The following is a 12,916-nucleotide window of genomic DNA, read 5'->3' on the forward strand; positions in this document are numbered from 1 at the left end:
ACTTAGAGCAGCGCTGCAGGGCAACAACAGCACTGTCCACACACGGTTCCAACTCGGGAAACATCTCCGAGGGAGCACGAAGCCTCCTCTTTTCCCTCCAAGCATCTGGCAGTTTCGTTCTGCTGCCCTGTGGGTAGCAGCCCAATTTGAAACTCATTCCTTGGTTTACTTCACTTAGATTTTCTAAATTGGAAAGAACTTCAATGTTCTCTATTTCCATCACTCCGTTTAGTATTACATGATGCCCAAGGCTTCCAACATTGTTTGAACACCTGGTTACCACCAAGGCCGCCCTGCGTTTCTGCGCATTGTTCATTCAGTCCTTTCCTTGGGAAAAACCCTCGCTCACCTTTAAATCCAAGGTGGTGAAGAAAAGCAGAATGCAAGCAGGCTGCAAACTGGAATACAGCCTCAATTTAGGAATTCACATATTTCATTTAGGGAGCAGACATGAGAGGCAACATTTTTTCCAGACAGATTTTATTTAATTAGTCTCTTAATCTAGAGACCAAAGGGCCAAACTAATTGCTGCTGAATTGATTTCAACTCAGAGTGATCTTAAAGGACGGAAGAGAGATCTGCCCCACTAGTTTCCCAAGGCTGCCTCGTCTTTCTACCTCCTCAGTCTATCCATAATAAATAACACTCGGTCATGTTGTCTGTTTCCTTTCTAGACATTTTTGAGAAACTTCCTGTCTTGGTGAACCTTCGAGAACCACAAGAACAACTATGAACTGAGTTCTACGTCTAGTTTCTGTTTCCCTGATATTAACTACTTGGATTACCGGGTATTCCCTTGGATTATGAAGCACGGATGAAATCTACACTTACATCTGGGAAGTGAGGTTGGAGGAGATCTGGGGAACACAATTGGTTTAGTATTGAAAGACATGGACTTCTGAAGCCTCACTCCTACCCACAGACATCTAGTTGATTCCAACTCATAGGAACCCTGAAAGATCGGGCAGAACAGTTTCTTAGTATTTCCAAGACTGTAAATCTTTAGGGGGACTGGGGAGCCTCCTATGTACTCCTCCCATGAAGTCATTGGTAGGTTTGACTCACTGATCTTTTGCTTAGCAGCCCCATCCTTAACCCTCTAAATTACCAGAGTTCATTTCATGTAAAAAGTGATGATAAATTATAAACATATCTATCATGTAAGCTATCTGTGAGAATTAAAGGACATGATATGTCCTTTAATTGTATATAAAGGACATAATATGTATATATGCATAAACATCTGAATTCCTAGATCTTTACTTATTACACCTTTAAATTTAGCAGCAGTAAACCTCTGTAACCTGAATTTATTTTTAAACAGTTTTATGACATATAATTCACTTAACCTATAATTCAATTGTTTGGTTATAATAGAGTTGTGTAATCATCACCACAGTTGATTCAGAACATTTTCTTTATTATTGAACTCGTTGTTATTAGCTCTTTATTTTCTCCCAACCTCCCCTGCCATAACCCTAAAAAACTATTAATTTCTTTATCCTATATTCCATACAAAGAAAATCATACCAAAACTCACAATAACAAAATAATACACAGAAAAGTCTCAATCCAAAAGAAAGCATAAAATAAGAAAAACCAGAACAAATTAAAAATGAGCCAAAAATTAAAACAAGGAAATGAGAGGTGTTAAAATTAAACCTAACTACATTTCATTAATTCACCTTCTGATGTACTCTGAGATTAAACCTAACTACATTTCATTAATTCACCTTCTGTTGGACTCTGAGAGCAAGGCTACTCCCAACCCTAGTCAATGGCCTGAGAGAATGCCGTGGAGGCTTAAACCAAGTAGAGGCTCTAAAAGCTGATTTTTGGTTTCATTGTCATCCACAGCCATCTTCAAACTGGTCACCCTAACTTCTTAATGAGAAATAATCACCTAAGAGTCAGTTCGTATTTATAAAATGTGTAGAATTTACATTAACCAATCTTTGCCACAGAACAACCAAGTATCAATCTAAAACAACAGCTAAAACTTATTGAGTATTTTCTATGTGCTTGTCCCTCTTCCTAGATGTTTTACATGAATAAATACATGAATAGCGAATAAGTAAATGCACACACAAACATATAACCCTGGTGATGCAGTGGTTAAGTGCTCCACTGTTATATTTAACCAAGAGGTCAGTGATTTGAACCCACCAGGCAATCAGTAGGAGCACGATGTGGGAACCTGCTTCTGTAAAGATGGTAGCCTTGGAAGCTCTATGGGGCAGGTCGACTCTGCCCTGTAGAATTCTTGTGAGTCAGACTAGATAGCTTTTCTTTTTTGTAAACGACATAAAGTACAAGTTTAAGCCAACAAGCAGAGATGGGTGAAGAAAGAAGCTTTCCCACATGAAGGTAACCACGGTTAAGGGAAAAAAGCTGAAAAGAGGCAAGGACCTTTCTCCAGAACCACCAAAGACGTGTCTTAGAGCTAAGACACTGAATTCAGACTCGTAGCCTTCTGAACTTGGAGGAAATAAATGTGTTTGTTAAAGTTATCCACTTGTGGTATTTCTGTTACAGCAACATGATATGACTAACAGATTCTAAAGGAGTGCTTATGACTCCTGCCCATGTCTGTTCCTACTGCTCTCTTCCAAGTTTTCACTCACATCTTGGAGTCCTTTTGTATGTACTTTCAAGTACTTGCAAGCTATAGATGTTGATTGGTACCATAAAGTGGTTCCATCTCTCAGAGACCCCTATGGACAGCAGAACAAAGCACCACCAGTCCTGCTCCGGCCTCACATGTACTCTTGTGTGTGAGCCCATTGTTGCAGCCAGTGTCAATCCATCTCACTGAGGGCCTTCCTGTTGACTGCCCCTCTGAGTGACTGAGCGTGACGTCTTCCTACAGGGGTTTGTGTCTCTTCTGTAACATGCCCAAAGCATGCCGGAAGAACTCTGGCCACACTTGCCTCTGAGGGGTAGTCTTCTTTAAGCTGTACTTCTTCCTACACAGATTTGTTTATTATTGAGAGTTGGATTTGACTCAATGGCATTGAGTTTTAAGTTTTAAATAGAGGCAAAGATGGTATTAACTAACTAATTCAAGTATTTACTGACTACTGTTTTAGTTCCAGGGAACATAATGGTGAATGTAAAACCTGCCTGGAAATAATTTTTTCAATGGTTACCAGTTTTTTCTTTGTTTATATCTTTTATTGGTGTTTTGTTTTATGTACATTTTTCATAAAACCTTTGTTTCACATTTATTATTTAAATCTACAGATATACGAAACTACAGTCATTTTTCTCCCTTGCTAATTGCAATTAATAATACCAATTGAGATACTGAAGGTTCATTGTGTTAACCTGACCGATAAACACATGTGGGATTAATTGAAGGGTGGAAAGATAAATGGCTCAGTAAGTCTTGCCTTTCTAATTCTCGGGTCTCTTGCTTTCTGATGGTTGGACTAGGGTGCAGCTGCCTTAGCCAGTTCCCTGCTTCAGCTGGCAAGGCTCACTTCCTGCAAAACATCCCCGAGGAGAAGCCACGTGGACCTACCCCGATGCAGCTCTGGGTGCTGGAGCAGCCGTGTGGAGACCCCTGCCAGTGCTGAGATGCTTACACATTCACTGATTCGGCTTTCCTCCTGCAGTCGGCATCATTGCGTGTGTTTTCGGATATTGAGGAGGACTTTGTAGATCAGTGTCGGACATATGGGCTAATGTTGGACTTGTGGGCTTGGACAGCACTGGGTTGGGATGCTTTGTTAATGTATACTTACCCTTTATATAAAACTCTGATACATATGAGTTTCTGTGGATTTGTTTCCCTAGTTTACCCAGACTAACACACCAATTTTTCCTCTCCCTCCTATCCTGCCATCATCAGGCTCAGGCCTGTAAAGATGGCAGAATTAATGTTGCCTTAATTTGAGATGGGATTTTTTTGTGCTTTCTGTTACAAATTGTGGTAATATTCACCCAGTGTTACATGGTATCTACTATTTGTTTAATTTTTTTTGAAAAACTAAAAGAGACTAGCTTTCCAACAGAATATTTTCACAATATCAAAATGGAGAGGCACGATTCCTGTTTTCTTAGGAAAATATGAGGTATTGCTAAGGTGCACTTGAAACTGTGTGACTATTTTTAAGAGTTGACTGAAGTGAAAAGACAATCTGGATTTCTCATGCTACTTAGAAAGTATTCGGTTTTCTATATTCCCCACAAGAAATAGTAAGTATAAATGCTAACTCCTTACTAAGTATATTTTAGTAAGCCAAATCTAGAGCAACAACTCAAACAGCACAGCTCCAGCGGTTCGGGTGTAATGTCATTCATCTTAAGAGACATTCCTATTCTTGAAAATTCTGTTTAGCTTAAAAACTGAGTTTCATATCTGAATGGCCAGGCATAGAAGATGTAACTATTTCTCTATCATCTTATGCAGAAGCTCTCTATGCTATCTAGAGTAAACTATATATTTAACTTAAGCATATGAAGAAACAGTGCATTTCAAGGGTTTAAGAACTGCAAGGGTGAGAAGCATGCGTGGATGGGAAAACCTCAAAACCGAGTGATTATTCTTCAAATTTCTTCTGGAGGAATGGCCATGAGTGGGAACTTCCAATATGTGGTAAGATATTTTATTGCCTGTAAAGCAGGTGACTATATTTTAGACTTTTAAATCATACCCAAGTTAATAAATACAATGAATTTTAATTTAATTTTGCACACTGGGCTTAGTCTATAAGTAATAGAACTTTCCTAGAAAAGTGATCTGATTCTTTGGGAATTATTAATAAAGTAGATGATCTATGAAGAATGTAAGTTTTGAAATTTCCAAATAAGCAATCAACGCAGCAATAAATTAGATGTGTTGCATATCAATTCCTTCTTCAGTATTAATTCCTGCTGCTTTTGATAATTTATGCTATGGAATTACTTACTGAACAGCTTTACATGAGCTGTTCTTAATAGCTGATATCAGCTCTCCCCCTACTCACACTGACCCTACATATAACAAAAAAAAAAAAATTATTCCCAGGCCTGTGTCATCCCTACAGTCAGCCTTAGATCAGATTGTTGTAACCCATAGAGCTTTCAGTGGAGATGTTGGAGGCTTTTCTTGATCATCAGGTCTTTCTTCCTAGTCCATCTTAGTCTGGAAGCTCCACTGAACCCGGCTCAACATCATAATTGAACCTTAGTGACACATGGTTGCTGTGCATGAAGTGCATTGGCCAGTAATTAATGAAAGATGATAACTCTCTTACTTGAACCATCACAGTGCCTCTTCCACGAGCTAGGCACTGTGATATTATGATGGACAGAGTATAGTTCCTGCCCCTAAAATACTCCCTGTCTAGAAAGAGAGAACACTAAGTGAATAAACGATTGCATTTCTGGGTCCCTGCATGTGTTTTTGTAGCCAGTCGTAAATTTTGTTGAAGTCGACAAAAATTGACAAAAGCCTCTGTGAACTAAAATATGATCTTGAGTATTTCCCAACTGAATTTTGAGAACATCTCATGAATATATATGACTCACTGAGCACTAACGACAGAGAACGGACTAACTGTAGGATAACATCAAGAACATCATATGTGAAGAAAGCAAAAGACAGCAAAGAAAGAAAAGATCAAAATGGAGATCAGGTGAAATTCGGAAACTTTCTGTTGATTATAGAGTAGTTAATGCAAATGGAAGAAATGATGAAGTAAGAGTTGAGCAGAAAATTTCAAAGGGAAGCTCAGGAAGATAAAGTATTTTAGTAAACCGTGAAAAGATCTGGAGTTAGAAACCAGAAAAAGAAAAAACAATATATCACATATCTTAAAATAGAAGAACTGAAGAGAAAAACACAAACCTTGAGTTGTAATACTGCAAGATTCTGTGACCAAAATGTTCAACAATGCATGAAGCATCAAAAGAAGAGGGCAGAAATAGTGTCATTGTACGTAAAAGAGCTAGTTGGCATTCAACCATTTCAAGAGGTAATATAAGACCAAGAACTGATGAAGGAAGAAGTTCAAACTGCATTGAAGACATTAGCAAAAATCAAGGCTCCAGGAATGGACATGTTTCAGCAAGCTGATGAAGCGCTGGAAGCACTCACTCACCTATGCCTAGAAACTTGGAAGACTGCTACTTGTCCAACCAAGTGGAAGCAATCCACATCTGTAGCCTTTTTGAATAAATGTGACCCAGTAGACTGTGAAATTATGAAACACATGCAAGTAAAATTTTGCTGAGATCATTCAACTATGGTTGTAGCAGTACATCAACAGGGAACTGCAGAAATTCAAGTTGGAGTCAGAAGAGAATGTGGAGTAAGGAATATCACTGGATCTTGGACGAAAGCAGCAAAAACAATAAATATATTTCCTTGTGTTTTATTGACTATGCAAAGGAATTCCACTGTATGAATCATAATCAACTATGGAGAGCTTTTGAAGAGGGGAATCTGAAGACATAATTGGCTTATGCAGAACCTGTGTATGGACCAAGAGGTTGTCTTCTAACAGAACAAGGGAATACTGTATGATTTAAAATTTGGAAAGATGTGTGTCTGGGTTGTAACCTCTTAACATACATATTCAATCTGTATGCTGACCGAATAATCTGAGAAGCTGGACTATAGGGAAGAAAGTGGCATCAAGATGGGAGGGACTGCCTTTATCAAGATTGGATCTAACTACCTATCTATACTATCAAGATTGGATGTAACTACCTTTGATATGAGGAAGATGCAACCTTTCTTGCTGAAAGTGAAGCGGACTTGAAACAATTGCTGAATAAGATCAAGGATTTCAGCCTCAGAATGGCTTCCAAGTCAATGCACAAAAAAGGAAAAAATCCTCACAAGTGGACCAATTAGTACCCTCATGATAAACGGAGAAAGAAATATGGAAACTGTCACTGACTTCATCTTTCTTGTGCCCACCATCAATGCTCATGGAAGCAGCAGGCAAATCAAACAACACATTACATTAGGTAAATCTGGTGCACAAGATCACTTTAAAGTGCGAAAGAGCAAAGAGGTTACTTTGAGGATTAAGGTGGGCCTGACCTGTGCCATGAGATTTTCAATAGCCTCGTGAACATGTGAGAATTAGACACTGAATAAGGAAGAGTGAGAAGAATTGACGCATTTGAATTGTAGAGTTGGTGAAATCATCATGGACTTCCAAAAGAACAAACAAATCTGTCTTGGAAGAGATACAGCTAGAAGGTTCCTTAGAAGCGGAAAGGTTGAGACTGTCTCACCTACTTTGCAGATAGTGTCTGGAGAGCACTTTCCCTGGAAAGGGTATCATGCCTGGCACAGTAGGAGACCCCGGATGATATGGATGGACCCAGTGGGTGCAGCTGTGGGATCAAGCATAACAATAACCTTGAGGACGGGGCAGGACTGAGCAGCGTCGTTTTGGTTGGATGGGTGGTTGCTGTGAGTTGGAACCCGCTTGACAGCACCTAACAGTGATAATCCACAGGGAGACAGAGATGAACACCATTCCCTCCTCCTGTTTTACTGGCTTTTTAATCAGTTTCCTCCCATTGGTGACAGGCATATTTTCCAGCCTATTGTATTTATTAGAACTTTTATTGTAAATTCTTCTGTCCTGAATCATAAATTCTTCAGTATCAAATAATGTACTCTGGTCCAGGAAAATAAAATTTCCATCCCTGTGACACATACATTTAAACTGTCTTTTAAATGGCAGTCTTTCCATTTTTATTACTGCCTAGGTTGGGTCTTCAGTACTTCATTCTGAAGGTATGCTATGGGCTCTGACCAGACTTTCCCCTCAGCTTCATTTCACTCAAGACAAACTGACACCCACATCTTACCCATTGCGGTGTGAACCTGAACTCTTGTTTCCACAAGGTTGCTTCGCTAACGACTGTCAGTGATACTCACCTTTCTGAATTGTGAGTTCTGTGTCTGTATTGTCCCCGTTCACAATGGGCCATAGATATGCCATTTTGATGAATAGTTGCTTTCTGGGCATACTCCTATCTCCCTAATGTAGCAGGAAGCTCCTTTATGGCACAGGCCATCATGTGACTGAGTGGTGAAGTTCCTCTTAAATTGTCCCCTCAGTACATCAAGCATGTAAACTCAGAGCCATCTTTCAAAGGCTATGCTATGAAGAACTTCTTTATGAGCCCACAGAAAAGCCTCTTGGACAGTTGCCCCTGTCTGTAAAGCCTTTAAGAAATTTCCAATATAAAAACTCGGCCAACCTAGATAAATGCAGAAGCCAATATGAGTTACTTACTAAGGCAAATTTCTTGTTGAGCATCATCTGCTCCACCAAGGAGGACTCGTTGTGGAAGAGGTGGGGCTGCATGTGGCTCCACATGTGAGGGAACCACCAGAACTCGTCCACAGACCCCAGGAGGCAGTCATCCCCTTCATCCTCCTCCTCGGTCCCTTCAGGGAAAAACACAAACACAGGTTAGTCAACTAACCCTACTGATTATATAACGATCTGCCCAATACTTATCTATCTCTCTATCTCTCTATCTATCTATCTATCTATCTATCTATCTATCTATCTATCTATCTATCATCTACCTCTATGTATGTAGAAGACACCAGCTATAGCAATATAAAGACATATCCAGCCTTGGGCATGAAATGTAGCACAGGAAAATCTGCCAAAGAGAGTGACAAATCACCATAGAGAATGCCCAAATTCTTTTAACAGGTTGTTAAACATAAATCATGGATACAAACTAAATGAGAGAAGGCAACACAAAACAATTTTCAAAGACATCACAACACTTAACTTCTGCGTCTTTGTCCATTGTCAAGCTGAACAGAAAGATACACTTTTCTGTGTCATTCAAACAAAATCATGGCTTAGAGTGAAGAAAGGACAAACAGGAAATCTAATCAAGGGAACATGAGCTGGGAAATATGTTTCAGAGGGCCACAATAGATCATATTAATTGGGTTGTGAATATAGTCACAACAAAAACTGTTCTTTCTTGATGAGTTCATTTTTTGGTCTTAGAAGAAGTCAATTACTGTAGTATTTTAAGGAAACTAAGGCATGCATGAGGAGCCCTGGCGGCATAGTGGGTGACTCAGGTCAGCAGTTCAAATCCACTAGCCACTCAATGGGAGAAAGAGGAGGTTTTCAGGTTCTGTAAAGATTTACAGTATCAGAAACCCACCGAGGCAATTCTATTCTGCCCCACGGGGTCACTGAGGGTCAGGATGAACTCAGAGACAGTGAGACGAGGTGAAGGTGTGCAGATAGTCCCTCGGGGCTGCAAAGGTTTCACACATGTATCTGCCAACTGAAAGGCTGGAGGTGTGAGCCCATGCACAGGTGCCTCAGAAGAAACACCTGGATTTTCTCCTGCTGAAACATCAGCAATGAAAGCCTATGGAGCATGGTTCTACTCTGACACCCATGGGGTCTCTATGAGTTCAGATTCATTCAGTTTCAACTGGGCAGTGAAGACATGTATAGGAGACAAAAGAGGTAAAACACGTTATGGTGGAAATTAGGGAAAGTGCAATAGAGAAATAAAGAGGAAGCACTAACGCGATAGAAAGAAGGACAGAGCAGCGATACATTCATCAGTAAACAACCAAGCTGCTGCTGCTGCTGCTGCTGCTTAGTGTTGCTCATGCTCCTCAGGCTTGTCCTTTCTCTCAAATTCTTGGAAGCAGATACTTGTTCCACCCAGCAGAAAATTTTCATTTCCTTGGAAGTCAGCCTGCTTCTTGTTCCCGTCCCACAGCTGGGCTTGTTTTATTTCTCTCTCCCTTTACCTGCAGCCTGGTTGCATGTGGGAACTGCCGCTCTTCCCTTAACTCATTTGAAGGGCGCAGGTGTTTCCTTTTATACTTCCCCGAGCATGACTTCATGAAAGCAATATAAGACCCGCACGACTGGGTTGGCACGTAATCAGATGATATTAATCATCACTCATTTATGCAGCCGCACTTAAATGTCAGCCACAACATTGAATCCAGCAATCTCGTACAAGAGTATATTTTGAACCCAGTCCCTTGCAGTGTGCACGTGTGTGTGTTAACTGTGGTACAGATGATTTTCACGGCACCCTGCAGTCGAAAGAAGGTGGATGGACTGCTGCTGTGTCACAGACAACGGTGGCCAGTGCCTGTTACCACTTTTCTCTCCTTCAATTTCCCGAGCGAAGGAAGACGAACGCTTATTGGCAGGAAAATAACTGAGCCGTTGATTTATCAGGCAGTGGAGGAGATTTACCATCGGTATAGGTTTAAAACGTGGGTCCATGGTCATTCTAATTTATACGGGAGGCATAGAGATTGAATGATATTGACTGAATAGAATAACAAGACCTTTCATCCAGTAAAGGAACCCTGGTGGCTCTGGGGACTAGACATTGAGCTGCTAACTGTAATGTTAGAAGTTCAAACCCCTCAGCGGCTCCACGGGAGAAGGACAGGTTGCCTGCTCCTGCAAAGACTTACTGTTTTGCAAACCTTGTTATGGGGGCGCTACAAGTCAGAATGGATTTGAGGACTATGGTTAGGCTTTGGTTTGGGGGTTCGAGTAGGGCAGTCTTGAATATCACTTTCATCTGCTTCAGTACTCTATTGATATGAAACAAAATACTGACTTTCATTTTCTCCTACATAAACAACAACTGAAGAATCCCTAAACAAAATTCAAACCCATTGTCCTTGAGTGATTCTATGGGACAGAGTGGAACTTCTCCATAATGTTTCACAAATGCATGTGGAAGTTGAACATTTAATAAGGAAGACCAAAGAAGAATTGACCTGGCAAAGGATATTGAAAATACTTGAGTAGAGGCCCAATGTCAGTCTGTTACCTTAATATTTAACAAGTAAACATATGTACATAGATCTATTTCCCTATTGTTATAATATAAATATTTACATATGTACATGCCCGTATTTAGACCTCTATAAATGTCCTTTGCCTCCTAGTTCTTTCCTCTTTTTCCTCTTGTCCCACTATCATGTTTGACCTTCATTCAGCTTTCATTAATTCCTCTTGGCTACAATTGCACTTGATCAAGCCCTACCAGGCATCCTGCACCCTCCTTGGCATCGATTTTACATCACTTGATTTTCCTTGTTGGCTCCCCTATTCCTTTTCCCCTGCATCCCCCTCTCCCATGTCCTCCTGGTCTCATTGTCCACTGCCACCCCCCCCCCAATTGTTTATCCAGGATTGTTGTCTAGAGGGGCGTGCAAAAACAATAATAGACACAAAGACAAAAGAAAGCAAAACAAAACAATAAACAACAGCAACAATAACAAGACAACCCTAAAAAATAAGTCTGTAAATAGCTCCAGGTCTATTTGTTGACTTTTATGAGTGTTTTCTAGTCGAGTCTGGTGAGTTGCCATGTCCTGCCCCGAAGTCTATTTTTGGGATTCCTCAGGGACTTCATTGCTTTGCTCCACTTGCTGCTCTGTTGCATGCCCTTACCAGTGTGTGGGGGTGTATGTGTCAGATTGGGCACAATTCCTGCACTGTCTCTAGTGTTGACCTTCTGTAGTGCTATGCAACAGTGAGGGACGTCATGTCTCATGGTGACCCCGGCTCTATGGTCCTCTCTGTGCATGGGCCTCTAGTCAAGTCCTCCCTCTGTGCAAAAGCACTTTGTTTTAATAACCTGGCAGCCTGTGATGCTCACCTTCCTGAACGATTGCTGAAGACAAAATGGGTGCATAAGCAAATGTGGTGAGGAAAGCTGATAGTACCTGGCTATCAAAAGAGATAGCAGCTGGGGTCTTAAATGCTTGAACATAAAGAAGCATCCAACTATCTGAGAAGCAAGAAAGCCTACATGGAAGAAGCACACGAGTCTGTGTGATTGTGAGGTGTTGAAGGGATCAGGTATCAGGCATCAAAGACCCAGAACAAAAAAATCATATTGATGTGAATGAAGGGGAGGGCAGAGTGGAGACAGCCAGTCTGTAGACAATGGGACATTCCTTCAGAGAAGGGTCACAAGGAAAAGATGAGCCAGTCAGAGTGGAGTAAAGCATGGATGAAACATATATAACTTTCCTCTAGTTCTTTAATGCTTACTTCCCCCAACTTTCATTACCCCAATTCTCCCTTACAGATCTGGCTAGACCAGAGCATGTACATGGGTACAGAGAAGAGCATAGGGAATCTAGGATGGATAAACCCTTCAGGACCAATAATGACAGCAGTGATACCAGGAGGGTAGGGGGAAGGCAGAGGGAGAAAGGGGGAACCAATCACAATGATCGACATATAACATCTCCCCTGGGGGGGAGGCGGGAGGGGACGAGCAACAGAAAAGTGGGTGAAGGGAGACAGTGGTCGGTGTAAGACATGAAAAACAAAGTTAAATTTTTTATCAAGTGCTCATGAGGGAGGGGCAGTGGGGGAGGAAGGGAGAAATGAGGAGCTGATACTAAGGGGTCAAGTGGAAAGAAAACGTTTTGAAAATGTGATGGCAACCTATGTACAAATGTGCTTGACACCATGGATGGATGTATGGATCATGCAAAGAGCCATGAAAGCCCCCGATAAAATAATTTTTTTTAAAAAAGGAGTAATGAAAATACTATGGACTAAGAAGAGAAAAACAACTCTGTCTTAGAAGAGATGCAGCCAAATTGCTCCTTCGAAACCTGCACCTTTGTCTTATGGACTTTGGACATCTTCTCGGGAAGATCAGACCCTGGAAAAGGACATCATGACAGACAGAGGGGCAGTGGAAAAGAGGAAGACCCTTGACAAGATGGATTGACAGAGTAGTGTCAGCAATGAGCTCAACCATATGGACAATTGTGAGGATGGCACAGGACTGGGCAGTGTTTCATTCTCCTGTACAGAGGCTCGCTGTGCATAGGAACTGACTAGCTAGCACCTAACAACAATGACAACAACAACAACAACAACATGTTTCCTAGGTGATAAACCTTTAT

At 40.9% G+C, this 12,916-nt stretch overlaps 1 protein-coding gene across 2 annotated transcripts in view; it reads right to left on the minus strand.

Moving 5' to 3' along the window:
• The window catches only part of LOC142442683 (bifunctional heparan sulfate N-deacetylase/N-sulfotransferase 3), a 235,732-nt gene that overhangs the window by 134,298 nt on the left and 88,518 nt on the right, over positions 1–12,916 (minus strand). For both annotated transcript variants that reach the window (XM_075543886.1, XM_075543885.1), the window contains exon 3: positions 8,250–8,404. In XM_075543886.1, coding sequence (XP_075400001.1) covers positions 8,250–8,404 — 155 coding nt within the window. The remainder of the gene's footprint in view (positions 1–8,249; positions 8,405–12,916) is intronic.

The sequence above is a fragment of the Tenrec ecaudatus genome, chromosome 3, assembly GCF_050624435.1.
Source record: "Tenrec ecaudatus isolate mTenEca1 chromosome 3, mTenEca1.hap1, whole genome shotgun sequence".
NCBI classification, from domain to species: Eukaryota; Metazoa; Chordata; class Mammalia; order Afrosoricida; family Tenrecidae; genus Tenrec; species Tenrec ecaudatus.